At 42.3% G+C, this 18,750-nt stretch overlaps 1 protein-coding gene across 1 annotated transcript in view; it reads left to right on the forward strand.

Moving 5' to 3' along the window:
* The window catches only part of ANKRD29 (ankyrin repeat domain 29), a 111,652-nt gene extending 95,415 nt beyond the window's left edge, over positions 1-16,237 (forward strand). Inside the window, exons 9-10 of the mRNA XM_063451479.1 lie at positions 15,027-15,125; positions 15,449-16,237. Coding sequence (XP_063307549.1) covers positions 15,027-15,125; positions 15,449-15,532 — 183 coding nt within the window. The 3' untranslated portion in view covers positions 15,533-16,237. The remainder of the gene's footprint in view (positions 1-15,026; positions 15,126-15,448) is intronic.
* The last annotated feature ends 2,513 nt before the right edge of the window (positions 16,238-18,750 follow it).

The following is an 18,750-nucleotide window of genomic DNA, read 5'->3' on the forward strand; positions in this document are numbered from 1 at the left end:
TATTGTTTATGATTATGTACTCTGCAGTACGATATGTTGATATTTATTTCATAAAGTTGTATGGGTAATATCATATGTTTTAGTTATTTACTATCTGTAAAAATACGTGTATTAAGTTGGTATTATATATTGGCACGTAATATAGGCTCCATTATTACTAGGTTATTTACTAGTAAACGAAAAAACATGGGTAAGAAAGTTGCATTATATATGCACATAGCAACACATAGTATAGAAAAGGCACTAGAGTATTCTTAGAGTTAGATTTAGTATAACTGTCCGAGGAGGATCCGGTAGGACTTTTTATTATTTTTTTTATTTGTGAATGTTTTCATCAGCACTTTCACTTTAATAATTTTTCACGGGTGACATCACTAGGTTCAGTTTTTATAGTCCTCTTTCTCCTCTCCGACAGTCTAGATTACGATTTTTCTTATTCCTCCATGGGGTAATAGGGATTGGTTTTGCCAATTATTATTGGCGCTTATCACCTAGTCACTGGGCACTTATGATCACTTCTGATCCCCCTAGAGCTGTTTGCAGCTTGCGGAATATACATTCCATCGGAGGTTATGTTTTGTTTTAGGTTCGTTGCTTGGCAACGACGCACGCACACGCGTAGTCACGTGGTCACACTGAATCACTTCCGGGTTTCGGATTTTCGAGCGGCAGCTTTTTTCTCACACACCGTTTAGGTAAGTGACTATTAGCAGTTACCTATATATATGCATTGTTGTACACTGTAAGATTGATCTTGAAAAATACCCTATAGGGGTCGAAACGTCGATTTACGATATTTTCTTAACATGTAATTCACTTCTCAGAATAAAAGTAAGTTATTGAAAAAGTCCTGTGAGTGCACCTTATTACAATATTGGAATATTCATACCTACGCTGAGGTCTGCACCCAGGCAAGAACATTGCTAAGATTTTTTTGAAAAGGGTGAGTGCCAAGTTTATCTCTTTATATATATATATATATATATATATATATATATATATATATATATATACAGGGAGTGCAGAATTATTAGGCAAGTTGTATTTTTGAGGATTAATTTTATTATTGAACAACAACTGATGTAGATTAATTTAGAAATAAACAAATATGTTTAAATGTCTATCTGTTCCTGTCCAAATCTGAGATGATTAAATTGCGTATACGCAGAAGTAAGCTCACACTGACACATGGAGTTCAGGTTAAAAGCACTTCAGAAATTTTAATGCCATCTGGTTGGAAAACAGTTATGCAGGCCTTTTTAAATGCAAAATGACATCATCATTGGTTATCAGATAATAACAAATAAACATCATTAATTGGATTAAATGTTATGTGACTATATCAGTGTCCACCCATCAATATTATTAATTGGCTCAGGGGTTTGAGTGACTAGCTGGGTGTCCTCCCACCGGGAGGTGGTATTGTTCTGGACAAGGGTGTGGACAGAAGGCTCAGGCGCCATTTTTCTCAGCATGAGTTTTACTCGGTGGAAAGGGGGGCTTGAGCGTCATTTTACACAGTCAGCGATGTCAATCTTGTGGTCAGGTGCAAAGTTCTTTTATGAATAGAACATTTCATTAGTACAGTGTTCTCATGGCCTTGGCTCTGGCCTTGGTTATACTTTGTTGCATGTTACAGGAGATTCAATAATTCCGGAGTCAGCTATGTCTTTATAGAAAATACAGTCTCTGTTCATTGTATTGAATGTTGCTGGGAAATTCTGTCATGTAATGTAGTTTAAGATGGAGAATCTGTCAGGTAATGAGGACAAAATGGAGGGTTTGTTACAGTGTGAGGTTAAAATGGAGTTAGTACAATAATTCAGTACAAGTTCAATAAAGATTTTTAATAATTCTACATCAGTCCCCCCTATGAAATGTTAATATTCTAAAAGATAAACTTTATTGGTTAGTTCCAGAAGACAGGTTAGCCCAAAGGCACAAAACCCTATGAAGTAACGATTCTTAAAGTCTTCTTAGTTCTTCAGAGGGACATCATGAATAGACAAGCTTACATTACCATATGGACCTGTGTTATCTGGAATATAGGCACAACAAGTCATGGTGACAGGTAAACATTGTTGGTTGCAATAGATATAATAAATGCAAATCAAAATATTATTATTATTATTAGGTACCCCCCTTGGCACACCTATGGCATCAATATATATATATGTGTGTCAAACTTTCCCTTTAGAGGGGTGCTCCTCTTTATGTTCTGAAGCATGAATGTGGTGTGTCAAGAATACCTTGTCATGTATTATGTGTATGGACATAATAACCTTGGCTAGGGCGCATTTGCTTATGCATTGTAGTATTAAACCTGTCCCACGCTACATCAGCGTAGGTGGACTCGGATCATTTAGTCAATATTAATATCACCACAAACTCAGGATGGACAAATAATCCTGAGGGAGCTTGGCGTTTGGATCTCTTTAGCTTCACGAGGTCTCCTTTTGGGGTCCTCGGCTTTCCATCGATGGCAGGTGGTCAGGCATTATTATGGCCATCAAACACCTACTTGCTGGTATCATTTTTTCTTTAGAGTCAAAAGTGTGTCAAAATCAACAAAAGTCACTTCTCATGTTGCAGAGAGAGAGAGAGTCTTGAATCTGGAACAATGAATCCACTGAGTGATCTCTGCAACTTTCACAATGCACTACTGGGTATATGGTCTTGGTTGTCACATTGATGACCGGCTAGGCTTCTGGCCATTCTGACAAAATGTCTATTATAACTAGTGCATATTTGACCCAGTAGCTCTTTGTCACCTGGATTCTTGAAAGGGATATTGAGAGTTAGCTAGGTGCTTAGGAGTATTTAGAGATCAAAGAGTTCATGAGGGTCTTGGATAGGTATAAAGTTCCATGGGCTCACTGCCCAGTACATGTTTTTGGGTAAACAGAGCTTGAGAGTGTTGGAGTACAGCCCGTCTTCAAGGGTTGCCCCTTTCTGTTTTTCCAGCTTTGTATTTCTTCAGGGTCAGCAGCTGCTTGTCATTCTTTCAGAAGTTTGAAATCTGTGGGTAGGATCTACATGGTGAGTATAGAAGTTTCTTTAGCGGACACCCTTCTGTCCACTTCCCTTGGTGCACTTGTGGCTTGGTTGGCAGCTTTTGGTCAGCTGAGTGGTGCTTCTTATCTTCCAGATTGATCCAAAATAATGTGCTGCACCCAGGGCATATCTTGAGTCAGTGTAGGTATTGGCATGTCTTCCTTCAGGCATTTTGTATGCCACTGAGAAGGCTGTCAATCAGCGTCTTGAGCAGATGTGAGTGAGGAATGTGAAGATGCTTGACGTACCTGATCTTCTGTAGCAACAGCAAATCCAGTATGGTGCCTTTCCTCATTATCCGCAAACAGAGTGGAGTCAGGATCTGGTAAAGCTACTGCATGCTCTGTTGAAAGGTGTCTTGTTTCTTCTTTCATCTGTTCAAAGCAACCATGAGGAGCAGTAGGAGAGGTTTCCTCACCTATTTCTGTGTGAGATTGGGGGGTATTTGTCTTTCTATTTACAGTTCTCTTGCTGACCCCCCTCTGTAGAGAGTTGTGAATTGATTGTTCATGTTTTGTTCTAATGAGTCAGGTTCCTTTCATGAGATTTCTGGGGACTTAGTGAAGAAAAAAAACATGAGGGACAGCCACCTCCCTTACAGGTGTCTTACTTCCATGGGAATCTGGGTCAGGACCGCACTATTTCCTTGAGAGTGCCCAAAACAGTTCTTTCATGTATGAATAATTATTCGTTAGTGTGGTATTCCCCCCTGGGAAGTGGCGGAAGAGTGGCCAGAGCAACTTTCCTTCAAAATATAATGTTGTCAGGTAGAGGCAGAGTTGTCTATGGGTGGAGGAAATTGGTAAGGAATAAGAAGGGAGGAAGCATATAAAGGATATAGATATGGTGGTGGGGAGATGGAAGAATGAGTAGTGGATAGAGTGAGAGGGGAGAAGGTGGAGTAGGAGGAGGAGAAGGCGGAGTAGAGGGAGGAGTAGGAGGAGGAGAAGGAGGAATAGAGGAGAAGTAGGAGGAGAGAGGAGAAGGTGGAGTAGAAGGAGAAAGTGGAGTAGAGGGAGGAGTAGGAGGAGGAGAAATAGAGGGAGGAGTAGGAAGAGGAGGGAGGAGTAAGAGCAGGAGGAAGGGGTAGGGGGGGTAGAGGAGAAGGAGGAGGAAAGAGGAGAAGGTGGAGTAGAGGAAGGAGTAGGAGGAGAAAGTGGAGTAGAGGGAGGAGTAGGAAGAGGAGGGAGGAGTAAGAGCAGGAAGAAGGAGTAGGAGGAGGAGAAGGTGGAGTAGAGGAAGGAGTAGGAGGAGAAAGTGGAGTAGAGGGAGGAGTAGGAAGAGGAGGGAGGAGTAAGAGCAGGAAGAAGGAGTAGGAGGAGGAGAAGGTGGAGTAGAGGGAGGGGCAGTAGGGGAAAGTGGGGGACTGTAGATGAAGGGGAGGGATCGGTGGGAGGAATAAGCGGGGGTGGGCAGGTAAGGGAGCAGACAGGTGATGTAGCAATGGAGGATACATAAGAAATCAAGACTAGGTAGAAATGCAATGGAGGCTGCAAATAGCCCATGTACAACAACTATTAACTGGCCCTATGCTTTCCCTAGAGAAAAATAATAAAAGGCTAACATGCTCATCTTGTCTCCACAAGCCTCGAACGTTTCACTCCCATGGGTGGCCCATGATGGCTTGCCCACCACTTCTCCACACGGGGTCTTGTGCCCGCGGAGACAGACGCTATCCCTGACTCTCGTTCTTAATTTAATAATTTATATCTAACATCTCAAAATGTAATTCCTACTTATATCACAAATATACATTATCACAATTTTATGTCTCGTAAATGGGATAAAATTTATTCTACTCTTCACTGATAATGTATTTTTAAAACATACAAAATAGACAAATAACATTGCCTTCTGCAAAATAAATGGAAAAGATAATGGAGATTTTGTTAAGCTTATAAATGGCTATACATTAATTCACATTTCTTGTTCTCCAGTTTCTGGCTGTTGATGACAATGTACAATGTAATAGAGCAGCGGAAAATGCTAGCAGAATGCTTGGTTGCATAGGGAGAGGTATTAGCAGTAGGAAGAGGGAAATGCTCATGCCATTGTACAGAACACTGGTGGGACCTCACTTAGAGCACTGGATACAGTACTGGAGACCATATCTTCAGAAGGATATGGATACCTTAGAGAGAGTTCAAAGAAGGGCTATTAAACTGGTTCATGGATTGCAGGATAAAATTCACCAGGAAAGGTTAAAGGATCTTAACAGGTATAGCTAGGTGAAAGGACGAGACAGGGGAAATATGATAAAAGCATTTTAAATACATAAAGGGGAAACAACACAGTAAAAGTGGAGACTATATTTAAAAGAAGGAAAACTACCATAACAAGAGGACATAGTCTCAAAAATAGAGGGACGAAGGTTTAAAAATAATATCAGGAAGTATTACATTACTGAGAGGGTAGTGGATGCATGGAATAGCCTTCCAACTGGAGTGGTAGAGGTTAACTCAGTAGAAGTGTTTTAAGCATGCGTGGGATAGGCACTTGCTGCTAGTAACAGATCTAGAATTAATATACTATAATGCCCAAAGTCTCAATTCCTATGCATATGCAATAATAAAATATCTGGGCTTACAACAAAAATTATGTTAGTCAGTCTTTAAACTTGGCTTATTCATTTGTTCAAGAAATCTTGGTTTATTAGAACTTTCTTTTAGTAAATGTTCTTTAAGATAACCCTTCTTTCAGCATGTTATCAATCTTTGTACACAAAGCTAAAACACACTTGTTACTTATACGTGAAACGATAGACATATATATTCTATCTACATATTAACCATTACTTGTCACAGACACTTTCCTGATATAGGGAAACTAATAGTAGGATAATTTTAGTAATTGTAACTTTTTTGTTCATAATATATGGGAATTAAGGAAGACAGCATGTCTTTAAGATAGGATGAGCATGACACAATACACGGGCGGATATGACCTCACTGATATGGTAAGGGCAGAGTGAGGGCAGGAGGAGGCGTGGGTACTAAGGACAACCTTCTTTTGTTCTAGGGGCCATTTTCTTTTAGGGCATTTCAGCTGACAAATGAAAGCATTATACATTTAACAGCCCGTGAAGCTTTGAAATAACATGGTGCAAAAAATAAACTCACGGGATGCAACCAACCTCCCCCATCATTCACCAGCTATTAATCACTCAACACGTCCAAATACATATACAACGCCACGGAACCTGCTGGCGTCGCACAAATGGCAGCAGCAACAACACACAAACCCTAGAAACCTCACTCCTATGTAAGTAGCAAAATACACAATTAGAATATTTTCTAGAGTCTTAACAGTAGCTTCTGAACAACTCTACGTAACACTGAAGAGACAGACCTGAATCGCAAGCATGCCACCCCCCTCCCTCCTCCCCCCCGAACCTCCGCACACAGAGACCAGAAGCAAGAGAGGGAGGGAGGAGGGGGGGGGAGAGAGGGAGGGGGAGACTACAGGCACAAGATTTAACCATGTCAGCACTGGAAGGACAGTTACGTTACAGTTATTGCAAAAGCAAATAGACACAAAAAAAAAAAAAACACAACATTTAGACAATACACCTAGGGTACCCATACTTATAGCAGTAATTGAAATAATCCCTGATCCAGTCAGGTCAATCACAATATAGTAATACTCTCAGTGAAACTCAATACAAAACCCCCACCCTCTACCAGGGTAATGGCTAACACAAAATACAAAAACAATTATTATAATATACATATATTCTTAACCCTTTGTGATCTAGTTCTTCCTCAGCCCAACCTTCCTGCTGAATAGCATTGCTACTCTGTACCAGTAAGCTTGCTTTCTTCTCTGTCAGTAATCTACCACATGAAGGCACAGCAATTTTACATACTTTTGCAATCTTTGCAACACCTTTAACCATCTCTGTCTTCAACTAAACCACCTCACCCTCTCTGTCTTCAACTAAATCACATGCTAGCCAGCCCTTACTGGGCTTAGTTAAATCCTGCCCCATAATCCCTTTTCCCCTACACCAGCGTCCTAGATATAGGGAAAGACAAGGAAAATTGAACAGGAACGTCTACAATGCCTACTGCCACCTGAGAATTGTGGGCCCTTCTCAAGTGCATCTTCCCAAAACATAGACTAGTCACTGAATCCGCCTACCCGGGGTGGTAGACACGGATTGGAGCGAGGTGAGAAGTGTGTGACCAATCACTTCTCTATTAAGAGGAATGGGAGTGGATAGTATAATAGTACAGGAAGTGTAGAAAAGGTAAAGAGTAAGGAAAAATCCTTAGGGACAGACACAGGAGTTTAAATGACTCCACATTAAACAAACAAGACAACAGTACAGTTGAAATACAGTGCATGCATCACAGTTCAAATGAAATCAACAGTAATTCCTTTCCTTTACTCGTGTGCTTACTCCAAAGTCACCTCCCTCAATCTCGTAGTGTCCCCGCTCGGAAGAACGACTTTCGTAAGTCTCACTACCAGCGGCCAAGGATAACAGCTAACACCGGTCCGAAATCCTTTCTAGCCTCCCTCGTTACAGCAGTCCACTTAAAGTGGCCGCGCCACCCTCACTCCCGTAGTGCCCCTATAAAACCCACTTTATAAGTCTCACTACCACGTGATGCGGAAAACAAGCAATGCCTGCCTGAATCCCCCCAGGAAACTGAGTCCCCTGCCACAAGGCTAAGTCTCCTACCACAATTAAATAATCAGTGGACCTTCAACTCAACTAGAGCCGAAGGGTCCGGGTCAGGACGTCCCCAACTCAACTAGAGCTGGATGGTCCGGGTCAGGACGTCCCCAACTCAACTAGAGCTGGATGGTCCGGGTCAGGACGTCCCCAACTCAACTAGAGCTGGATGGTCCGAAAGCGCACAGTGAAGCTAGCTAGGCTATCAAAGTGACACAAAATTGGATCACAGGAAACTATGATTCTACACAGATCCCACAGTTCCACAAACTTCTTTTTCCATACAGCCACAACCACGAGGCTCCTAAAAGAAGTAAACAGGCAAAGAAGACCCCCAGGAACACATCCACAGGTCAACCCCCCTTTTTCCCTACAACCACAGCACCGTGGTTCCTAAAAGGAGTAAAACAGGCAACAGAAGACCCAGGCAAATCCCCTCAGGTCCACCCCCCTTATCCCAAAAGGGGTAAAATACAAACAGATAGACAGACAAACTGAAGACCCAGGCAAATCCCCCGCAGGTCCACCCCCCTTTATCTCAAAAAGGGGAAAACAAGCAAACAGACACTCAACCCGGGCACTTAAGCTAAAATAGGCCAATACAAACACACCCAGGCAACAGATAGACTAAAATGCAGGTAAACAAGTGAGTAACGAGACACCGGGCAAGATATTACCTGTCTTTGATGTCCTCCCGGGAAGCAGTCACAGACACGTGGACGGGTCAATCAAAGGGGCCGGAACATACCGGTGGCTCTGCAGAAGTCTCTACCGTGTACCTGGAGGTGATCAATCTCCTTTCCTACCCCCAGGATTCCCCCGTCCAACAGCATCTTCCTTAGGACGGCTCACCGGCCAGAGGCCATAGCCCGATGCCCCACGTTGGAAAGCGCCAAATTGATGTAGATTAATTTAGAAATAAACAAATATGTTTAAATGTCTATCTGTTCCTGTCCAAATCTGAGATGATTAAATTGCGTATACGCAGAAGTAAGCTCACACTGACACATGGAGTTCAGGTTAAAAGCACTTCAGAAATTTTAATGCCATCTGGTTGGAAAACAGTTATGCAGGCCTTTTTAAATGCAAAATGACATCATCATTGGTTATCAGATAATAACAAATAAACATCATTAATTGGATTAAATGTTATGTGACTATATCAGTGTCCACCCATCAATATTATTAATTGGCTCAGGGGTTTGAGTGACTAGCTGGGTGTCCTCCCACCGGGAGGTGGTATTGTTCTGGACAAGGGTGTGGACAGAAGGCTCAGGCGCCATTTTTCCCAGCATGAGTTTTACTCGGTGGAAAGGGGGGCTTGAGCGTCATTTTACACAGTCAGCGATGTCAATCTTGTGGTCAGGTGCAAAGTTCTTTTATGAATAGAACATTTCATTAGTACAGTGTTCTCATGGCCTTGGCTCTGGCCTTGGTTATACTTTGTTGCATGTTACAGGAGATTCAATAATTCCGGAGTCAGCTATGTCTTTATAGAAAATACAGTCTCTGTTCATTGTATTGAATGTTGCTGGGAAATTCTGTCATGTAATGTAGTTTAAGATGGAGAATCTGTCAGGTAATGAGGACAAAATGGAGGGTTTGTTACAGTGTGAGGTTAAAATGGAGTTAGTACAATAATTCAGTACAAGTTCAATAAAGATTTTTAATAATTCTACATCACAACCATGTTCTCAATGAACCCAAAAAACTCATTAATATCAAAGCTGAATATTTTCGGAAGTAGTTTTTAGTTTGTTTTTAGTTTTAGCTATTTTAGGGGGATATCTGTGTGTTCAGGTGACTATTACTGTGCATAATTATTAGGCAACTTAACAAAAAACAAATATATACCCATTTCAATTATTTATTTTTACCAGTGAAACCAATATAACATCTCAACATTCACAAATATACATTTCTGACATTCAAAAACAAAACAAAAACAAATCAGTGACCAATATAGCCACCTTTCTTTGCAAGGAGACTCAAAAGCCTGCCATCCATGGATTCTGTCAGTGTTTTGATCTGTTCACCATCAACATTGCGTGCAGAAGCAACCACAGCCTCCCAGACACTGTTCAGAGAGGTGTACTGTTTTCCCTCCTTGTAAATCTCACATTTGATGATGGACCACAGGTTCTCAATGGGGTTCAGATCAGGTGAACAAGGAGGCCATGTCATTAGATTTTCTTCTTTTATACCCTTTCTTGCCAGCCACGCTGTGGAGTACTTGGATGCGTGTGATGGAGCATTGTCCTGCATGAAAATCATGTTTTTCTTGAAGGATGCAGACTTCTTCCTGTACCACTGCTTGAAGAAGGTGTCTTCCAGAAACTGGCAGTAGGACTGGGAGTTGAGCTTGACTCCATCCTCAACCCGAAAAGGCCCCACAAGCTCATCTTTGATGATACCAGCCCAAACCAGTACTCCACCTCCACCTTGCTGGCGTCTGAGTCGGACTGGAGCTCTCTGCCCTTTACCAATCCAGCCAGGGGCCCATCCATCTGGCCCATCAAGACTCACTCTCATTTCATCAGTCCATAAAACCTTAGAAAAATCAGTCTTGAGATATTTCTTGGCCCAGTCTTGACGTTTCAGCTTGTGTGTCTTGTTCAGTGGTGGTCGTCTTTCAGCCTTTCTTACCTTGGCCATGTCTCTGAGTATTGCACACCTTGTGCTTTTGGGCACTCCAGTGATGTTGCTCTGAAATATGGCCAAACTGGTGGCAAGTGGCATCTTGGCAGCTGCACGCTTGACTTTTCTCAGTTCATGGGCAGTTATTTTGCGCCTTGGTTTTTCCACACGCTTCTTGCGACCCTGTTGACTATTTTGAATGAAACGCTTGATTGTTCGATGATCACGCTTCAGAAGCTTTGCAATTTTAAGAGTGCTGCATCCCTCTGCAAGATATCTCACTATTTTTGACTTTTCTGAGCCTGTCCAAGTCCTTCTTTTGACCCATTTTGCCAAAGGAAAGGAAGTTGCCTAATAATTATGCACACCTGATATAGGGTGTTGATGTCATTAGACCACACCCCTTCTCATTACAGAGATGCACATCACCTAATATGCTTAATTGGTAGTAGGCTTTCGAGCCTATACAGCTTGGAGTAAGACAACATGCATAAAGAGGATGATGTGGTCAAAATACTCATTTGCCTAATAATTCTGCACTCCCTGTATATATATATATATATATATGTGTGTCTCATGGAGTGAGTACACTGTTAAAATGTTTTATGTAGGTACTGTGCTCACACATAATAATAACGTGCTTATAACTTCTTAAAAGGATCAGGGTAGTTTCTCCCCCATTATGTAATGCTAGCATTCTGGAGACATACTAGGGAGGTTGCCATCGTGACATGAGACACAGCAAAATACATTCCATGTCTTTCTTCAGCCTGATAGAATATGCAGCTGTCCAATGTCCCTTTGTATACAGTCATTTTTTTCAGCCCATGTAAAATGGTCATGGTAGTTAAGTCAGGGCTCGACAAATCCCAGACTAGAAATTTCGCCCTGGCGCCAGGGATTTGCCAGCTATTTAGTTAATGTAGCAGCCAGAGCTTTGAAGGCAGCCGTCGCTGGGAATATTGGAGCCGGGCTGCCCTGAGGAGCATGGAGGTGGCCAGCTGAGGCAGCATTGAGCCGGCCGCCCTAAAGAGGATGGAGGCAGACAGCTGAGGTGGCATGGAGCCGGCTGCCCGCGAGAGCATTGTAGGTAACGTGCGAGGGAGCAGTACTGTGCCTGCAGCTCCTCTCTGCTCCTTCTCACTGTCTAATTATGCCGGGAGCCTGAATATGATGTCAATTCGGTCTCGGCATCATTACAGAGAGCGCGAGAGAGCAGAGAGGAGCAACAGGCAAAGTACTGCTCCCTCATACACAGGAAGAGAGCAGCCCCTCTGGACCCCAGGGAAAGACCCACCCAGCTCTCCCAAAGGTAGGGAGTGGGTTTCAATTAAAACAAAAATGTAAGTGTGTAAGAGCCTGTCAGAGTCTGTGTGTGCCTTTCAGTGCGTGAGCCTGTCAGTGAGTGTGTGTGCATGAGCCTGTCAGTGAGTGTGTGTGTGTGTGTGTGTGTAAGCCTGTCAGAGAGTGTGTGCGTGCCTGTCAGGGTGTATGTATGTGCGTGCCTGTCAGTATGTGCGAGACCGTCAGAGTTTGTGTGTGAGCCTGACACCTTTTTCCCCACGCTGTTTCAAGCGGTTGGTCCCACCTCCATGGCTGAGATTATCAATCTTTATGATCTCAGCTACACCAACGCTTTCCCTTAAGGAAAGCATGGGGGGATTTTGTGCATGCGCATCAAATGTGCCAATCCGCATCTTCTCATAGAGATGCATTAAATTAATGAATCTCTATGAGGAACATTCAGCCCCTCCATGCAGAGCGTGACCCAGGACTCTCTAGTGGCCATCTGAGTGACTTTCACTAGAGGTGTTTCTAAGCAGCAATGTAAACACTGTCTTCACTGCCTTTTCGCTGAAAAGGTAGTGTTTACACTGAAAAGCCTGCAGGGACAGGCTATAAACATCAGAACAACTACATCAAGGTGTAGTGGTTCTGGTGACTTATGGTGTCCCTTTAAGAATTGCATTTTCTTGTTGAAAATGACAGGCTCCTAACATTTTTAGCTGGCTCCTAGATTCCAAACAAATGTTTCAAGCCCTGAGTTAAGGGAAGTGTGTAATGAATCATTGTGTGTATGTTGAGGCTGCAAGGTCACTCATATTGCCGGTGGTATTGCTACATATGTCCTTTGTGGATCTTAATATATTTAGCCCATAGAGTGCTCATAGTAACACCCTGTACAGATCGGTGCACGGATTTAGGCAAAGATGCATTTTTCCAACACCCCATCAACAGGGCCGGTGCAAGGATTTTTGCCGCCCCAGGCAAACAAAAATTTTTGCCGCCCCCATGTGATATCACAATGCCTCACCCATATGATCTGACATATGAGCCAATGCCAGTGCTGTACACATTGTCTTTTCTCTGAAAAGGCAGTGTGTTTACATTACAAAGCCTCAGGGACAGTCTATAGACATCAGAACCACTACATTAAGCTGTAGTGGTCCTGGTGACTATAGTGTCCCTTTAATGTGAGGTAAATTAGAGATTAGTGCTACTAATAATATGCTGGATTGCCTATTTACCACCAGATGAGAACAAGAGCTGTAGTCTGGCTCCAATGGTCTGGTGTTTAAACAGGCTCTCTGGAGGCAGCGCTCACAAAAATAAACGAACAGGAAGCAGCTCCATTTTTTTGGGTCCCTTACACAGATCACGGTCTGGGTCCCCAGGGCATGACCATGAGTATGCCTACAAGGCCCGCCCATAAGCCTTATGCCTACAAGACCCACCCATGAGTTTGCTCACAGGGAGTTAAGTGTATGTGTGTAGGGGATGTGTTATGTGTTATTGTAGTGGATGTAATGTGTGTGTGTGTGTGTGTTCTAATGAAATGTAGTGTATAGGGATACCAGTTTGTGTAAGGGATGTAGTGTGTGTGTGTGTGTAGTGTGTGTTTATAGGGATGCAGTGTGTGTGTCTAAGGGATGCATTGTGTGAATCTGTGTTTGTATGTGTAAGGGATTCAAGGTGTGTTAATGTGTATGTAATGTAATGCAGTGTGTGTGTCTGTAATGGGTGCATTTAGTGTGTGTAAAAGAAGCAGTGTGTGCTCCTGTGTATGTGTGCAAGGGCCTCATTGTGTGTGTGTGTGTGTATGTGTTTGTGAGGTATGCATTGTGTGTGTGTGTGTGTGTAATGGATGCATGGTGTGTTTCTGTGTGAATGTAGGATGCATTGTATGTTTCTTGTGTCTGTATATGATTAGGGATGCCTTGTATGTTTCTGTGTATGTGTAAGGATGCATTGTGTATGTGTGTAGTGTCTTAGTGCTCTCCCATCCCCTCCTTCCCCTTAATGCTCTCCCATCCCCTTCTCTCCCTTAGTGATCTCCCCTGCCCCCCCCGTCCCTTAGTGCTCTCCACTTCCCTCCTGTCCCTTAGTGATCTCCCCTCCTGTCCCTCAGTGCTCACCCCTGCCCACCTGTCCCTGGGTGCTGTCCCCTGCCCCCTTCCTTAATGCTTTCCCCTGATCCTTAGTACTCTCCCCTGTCCCCTCCCCATATCCATAGTGCTCTCTCTTCCCCCTGTCCCTTAGAGTTCTCCTCCCTCTTGGCCTCTCCAGCCCCCACATCTTTCCCTTGGTGGTCTCTCCTCCCCCCATCTTTCCCTTAGTGGTCACTCCTCCCCACCCCATCTTTCTCTTAGTGTTCTGTTCCCCCCTCCTCCCATCTTTCCCTTAGTGGTCTCTCCCCCCCCTCCCATTAGTGGTCTCTCCCATCTGTCTCTTTGTGCCATCTCCCCTCCCTTCCCTGTTGTGCCATCTACTTCAGTGTAGCATTGTCGGGCGGCGCCGACCGCAGTACAGAAGCTTGTGTTTCCTGTACCCGGCCGGATTGACAGGAAGTGCTCACTGAGAGAGCATTTCCTTTCAGTTCGGCCGGGTGCAAGAAATACAAGCTCCTGTATCGCAGTCCACGCCGCCCGTACACGCTACACAGAGTGACTGGCAGGAGAGTTGGCTGTGCGCTTTCCTTCTGCCGGGTCACTCGAAACTTGCGCCCCCTTGGCCGGTGTGCCCTAGGCAACTGCCTAAGTCGCCTGTAGGACGCGCTGGTCCTGCCCACCAATGTGTCTTTGCCTAAGTAGGCATGTTTGTCCCCCTTTTGTGTATCTTACCACCTTTTGGGTCTCATTTCCCTATTTTTTTATTTCTTACCCCATCAATCATCTTTCATTCCCCATTTTGAATGTATTACCGCTTAGTGTATCCTATTCCCACTATTGAATGTCTCGCCCTCTTTAGTGTATCTTATCTCCATTTTGTGTCCCTTACCCCTTGTGTCTGACCCCCATGATCCTTTCCGCTCTTTGTTTCCCCTTTTTCTTCACTTAGCCCCTGTATCTTGTAGTCTCCTTTGTCTCTGAGTTCCCTGTGTCTTCTACCCCCCTTTGTCTCTTGCCCACATATCTCTTAGTCTCTAAGCGTTTCTCATGCTTATTAGCCACCATGTCTCTTCCCCTCCTCTGTATCTGTTGCCTTATTTGTTTATTCTTTTGTATCTTCCTTCTCAGTTGTGTTGCCTGTCACCCAGACATCCTGCTGGTGTAACATGATTATTTTGATAAATTTCATACTTTTGTGTCTTAAAGTAAAACAAACAACGTAGTGCCAAGGTACTAAACATGTTTTATTATTTTTTTCATATCAGAATGGGTCTTCAGTTCTTCATGCCGCAGTTCTTAGTGGAAATTTAAGGTCAGTGAGACTTCTCTTAGAAGCAGGAGCAGACCCAATGCTTAAAAATAAGGTGAGTCTGTAAATAATACCTCAGAAACAGTACCTATAAATAAGGGCTCATCCACCTTACTGGTTTCCTATAAATGGGCAACCAATTAATCTATTGGCAAAATGTGCCCAGACCAGACATGCCATGTCAGGATAGGCTGTATGTAAAGTATGTGCTTTAGAAGACCTCTTGCAGAACGTTTCCAACACTTAAGCATGAAAACACAGCAAGGTTTAATTTCCAAACAGTGTATTGATGTTTAGAATGCAAAGATTAATAGTCCTCCATTAGTTCTGACAATGCAACTGTATGCACTCTAAAGTAACTATTATTTTTTTTTTCAGGTCAATGAACTACCAGCAGATCTAACAAAAAATGAGCGTATATTACGGCTTCTGCGGAACAAAGACAAACTGGGGCTGTTGTGATTATTTTTAGTTTTCCTACAGAAAATGCACTGCTCCCTGTTATATTGCTGCGAGCCAGGTACTTCAGTGGCTCAACATGATTTAAAGAAAGCCTCTCCTATACTGATTTAAAGTGGTCGAAGTCACAAATATGCAAACAAATTATTATGCGACAAATTACTAACTAATGAGCCATGTAAATATCGCTGTGTCTTTAATAGTTATGCCAGCATATGAAGGCACCTTTCAATGTAACGTGGGTAGGAATTAATATTTTTTTGAGGGGTCATAATATCAGGGAGATATTAAACCAGTTATGCTATTTTCAGGTCAAATCAGGGAGTCTGCCTCCTCTATCTCGGAGGATATGTTCATTATTCTAATCAGCCTTAAAGTACTGATCCAACTCGCTGGGTGGTAACATTTACCTGATCTCTTGAAATCTACCAGCATTGGCCTTGGACAAACTAACTAATATTCTATACTTTGTTTCTAGAGATGGAACACTCATATAGAATAGAATTAGTAGGCATGTTGATTTAAAAAAAAAAAAAAAAAAATGACACCTACAAGGAAATCATAAAGGTATGTTGCTGCTGGACTGATCTCAGGTTTGGACCTTGAGTCATCGATGGGGAACAGTGTCAACTTCACAGACCCATGTGGGCGTCTAAAGGATTTAAATGATGATGGGAATCAATGGGTCTATAATGTACATATTAGGGGGATGAAAGCTTTAAAATAACTATATGTAGTTACAGGGGTGCGAGTGGTTGAAGGTTAATCCACTGGCCTGATGACTCAGCCACCATAATATAAGGACACATAAATAATGCTTTTCTTTCCATAGAAAGTAAACATTTTGTCTTTAAACCTACTTACATCTAAATGGGAGCTACTCTGTCAATGTAACTTCTAATATACTGTCATAAAATTAATATATGCAGAAATGTAATGGCATTAGACATCACTGTGGTTGTTTTTTGGGGGGGGGGGTTTGGTGCTGGTTAATTATGTTCTTACACATTTTAGCTGCTGAGTGTACAAATTAAGGATGCACTTTATCCAGCCCCTCTTCAGCTGAGCTATTAGTAAGACATGCCTGGCCATCAATATGCACCCTTACTATTCCTGTACAGTCCATGTCCTTATCGAAATGGGAAATGCCTAAATCTTAGCTATGACACAACTAAAGATACTAAAGAGCAACTGTCTTCAGTGATGTCATGGAAGGTCGCTCCACCGTCATTGTCACATCCTTAAAGAGGAACTATAACTATTACATTTTGTAATAATGGTTTTCTGAAAAATGAAATTAAATGTAGAAATCCACACATCTATATTGAAGCAGGGCATGTCCAACAATATAAATGTTGTCCTTTTCTGCCATTAAACATAGTCAGTGGCAGAGAGAAAAAAACAGAAACAATATTTGTTCCTCTCATGCATTTTGTGTATTGGGTGATCCTGGGCTGAAATGAATGATAATATTTGCTAAATATCAAAAATCTTGCTACATTTTTAACAAACATTTTGAAAGAACATTGAGCATAACCAATAAAAAGAGGCAGTTGGCAGAGTTGGCAGTTCTACTATAAGAACCCTGTGCCAGCATGGACTCACCTGCTTTAAAAAAAATGGTATTATACCAAAAAGGACAAGTGCTTTTTCACATCTAAGATTTTGTGTTAATATTCCTCTCCATGATCTCTGTTTATCATCCACCTTTTTGCCTGTGCAGCAGACACCCACAGGGTTATTCACTAAAGTAAGGATTCAAAGTGAATTTGAAATTTAAAATCAAATACAGAACTTTCTCTAATTCAGCTATGCTTTCACTTTTAGCCTAAAGTCATGAAGTTATTAAGACATGAAGACGAATATTATGCTTTACCTTTTCATCATCCCCTCAGGAGCAAACAGAGAGAAAAAACATTTGAAACTTCAAATGGCATCATATAACATTAATATTAAACATAGGCAATGTCACAGCCAATCAAAAAATCCCACAGTATCTACCATTCATATATAAATGTATTTATTTATAAAATATTTTACCAGGAAAGATACATTGAGATTTCTCTCGTTTTCAAGTATGTCCTGGGTCCACAAAACATTGCATTGATACTATTGGGTACAATAAAATACAAAAACAATTTTAATACACAATATATACAAAATTTAACATAGAACAGGTAGGAAATATATAATCAAACGCGACAGGTGCATTCTGTTTCGAGGTATGTAGAGAGGGATCCCTTAAAGGACTTTAGGCTTGGGGAAGATTTGAAAGTGTGCGAGAGGTCATTCCATAATTGCGGTGCTCTGTAGGAAAAGGAGGACCGGGCTGCTTTCTTTTTGTATTGAGGCAGACTAAATAAAGTGCTGGTACTGGATAGGAGGTTATAGGAGGTGGGAAAAGCCGGGAAGAGCATTCTACTCAGGTAGGGTGGGAGCTATCCAGAAAAGCTCTTAAACACAAGGCTGGAAAGATGAAGGGTGCGTCTGGATTCCAGCAACAGCCAGTTTAGTTCTTTTAGCATGTCACAATGGTGGGTCCTGTAATTACATTGTAGCACAAATCGGCAGAACGAGTTATACAATGTATTGAGTTTATTAATGTGGGATTGCGGTGCAGGTGCATATACTACATCCCCATAATCAATGATTGGCTTCAGCATTTGCTGTACAATCTTTTCCCTTACTGTAGGGCTTAGGCAGGATTTGTTTCTGTACAGGGCACCTAGTTTTGGATAAAGTTTAGATGGAAGTTTTTCTATGTCTAGGCAGGGCCGGATTAACATAGGGGCTGATGGAGCTGCAGCTCCAGGCCCATAGGCCCATCTTTAAAAAAAAAAAATAAATAAAAAAAAGAGTTTATTTTTTGCACTTTTTATTTATTTAATTTTTTTACACACTATTCTTAGGTTTGCCACCTGACTGGTATTACACCGGCACAGCTGGTATTTGAGGCTGCCTGGCCGGTGCCGGTATTGCAGTTATACCAGCAATACAAATGCAGATATTTTTCTCAGTATAAAGGGGAGATTACTCTGCAATACCAGCACCAACCAGAAGGGGTCACTGTGTGTGGAGAGAGGTAGGGATAAGAAGTTACAGCATATCCCTCCCTGCCTCTCTCTACTCACTGATCCAAGAGGGAGCAGCTACACAGCACAGACAGCATAAAGCTCAGGTAAGTGAAGGATGGGGGGAAAGGCAGCAGGGAGACATGGGGA

This window comes from Pelobates fuscus, chromosome 4 (genome assembly GCF_036172605.1).
Source record: "Pelobates fuscus isolate aPelFus1 chromosome 4, aPelFus1.pri, whole genome shotgun sequence".
NCBI lineage: Eukaryota > Metazoa > Chordata > Amphibia > Anura > Pelobatidae > Pelobates > Pelobates fuscus.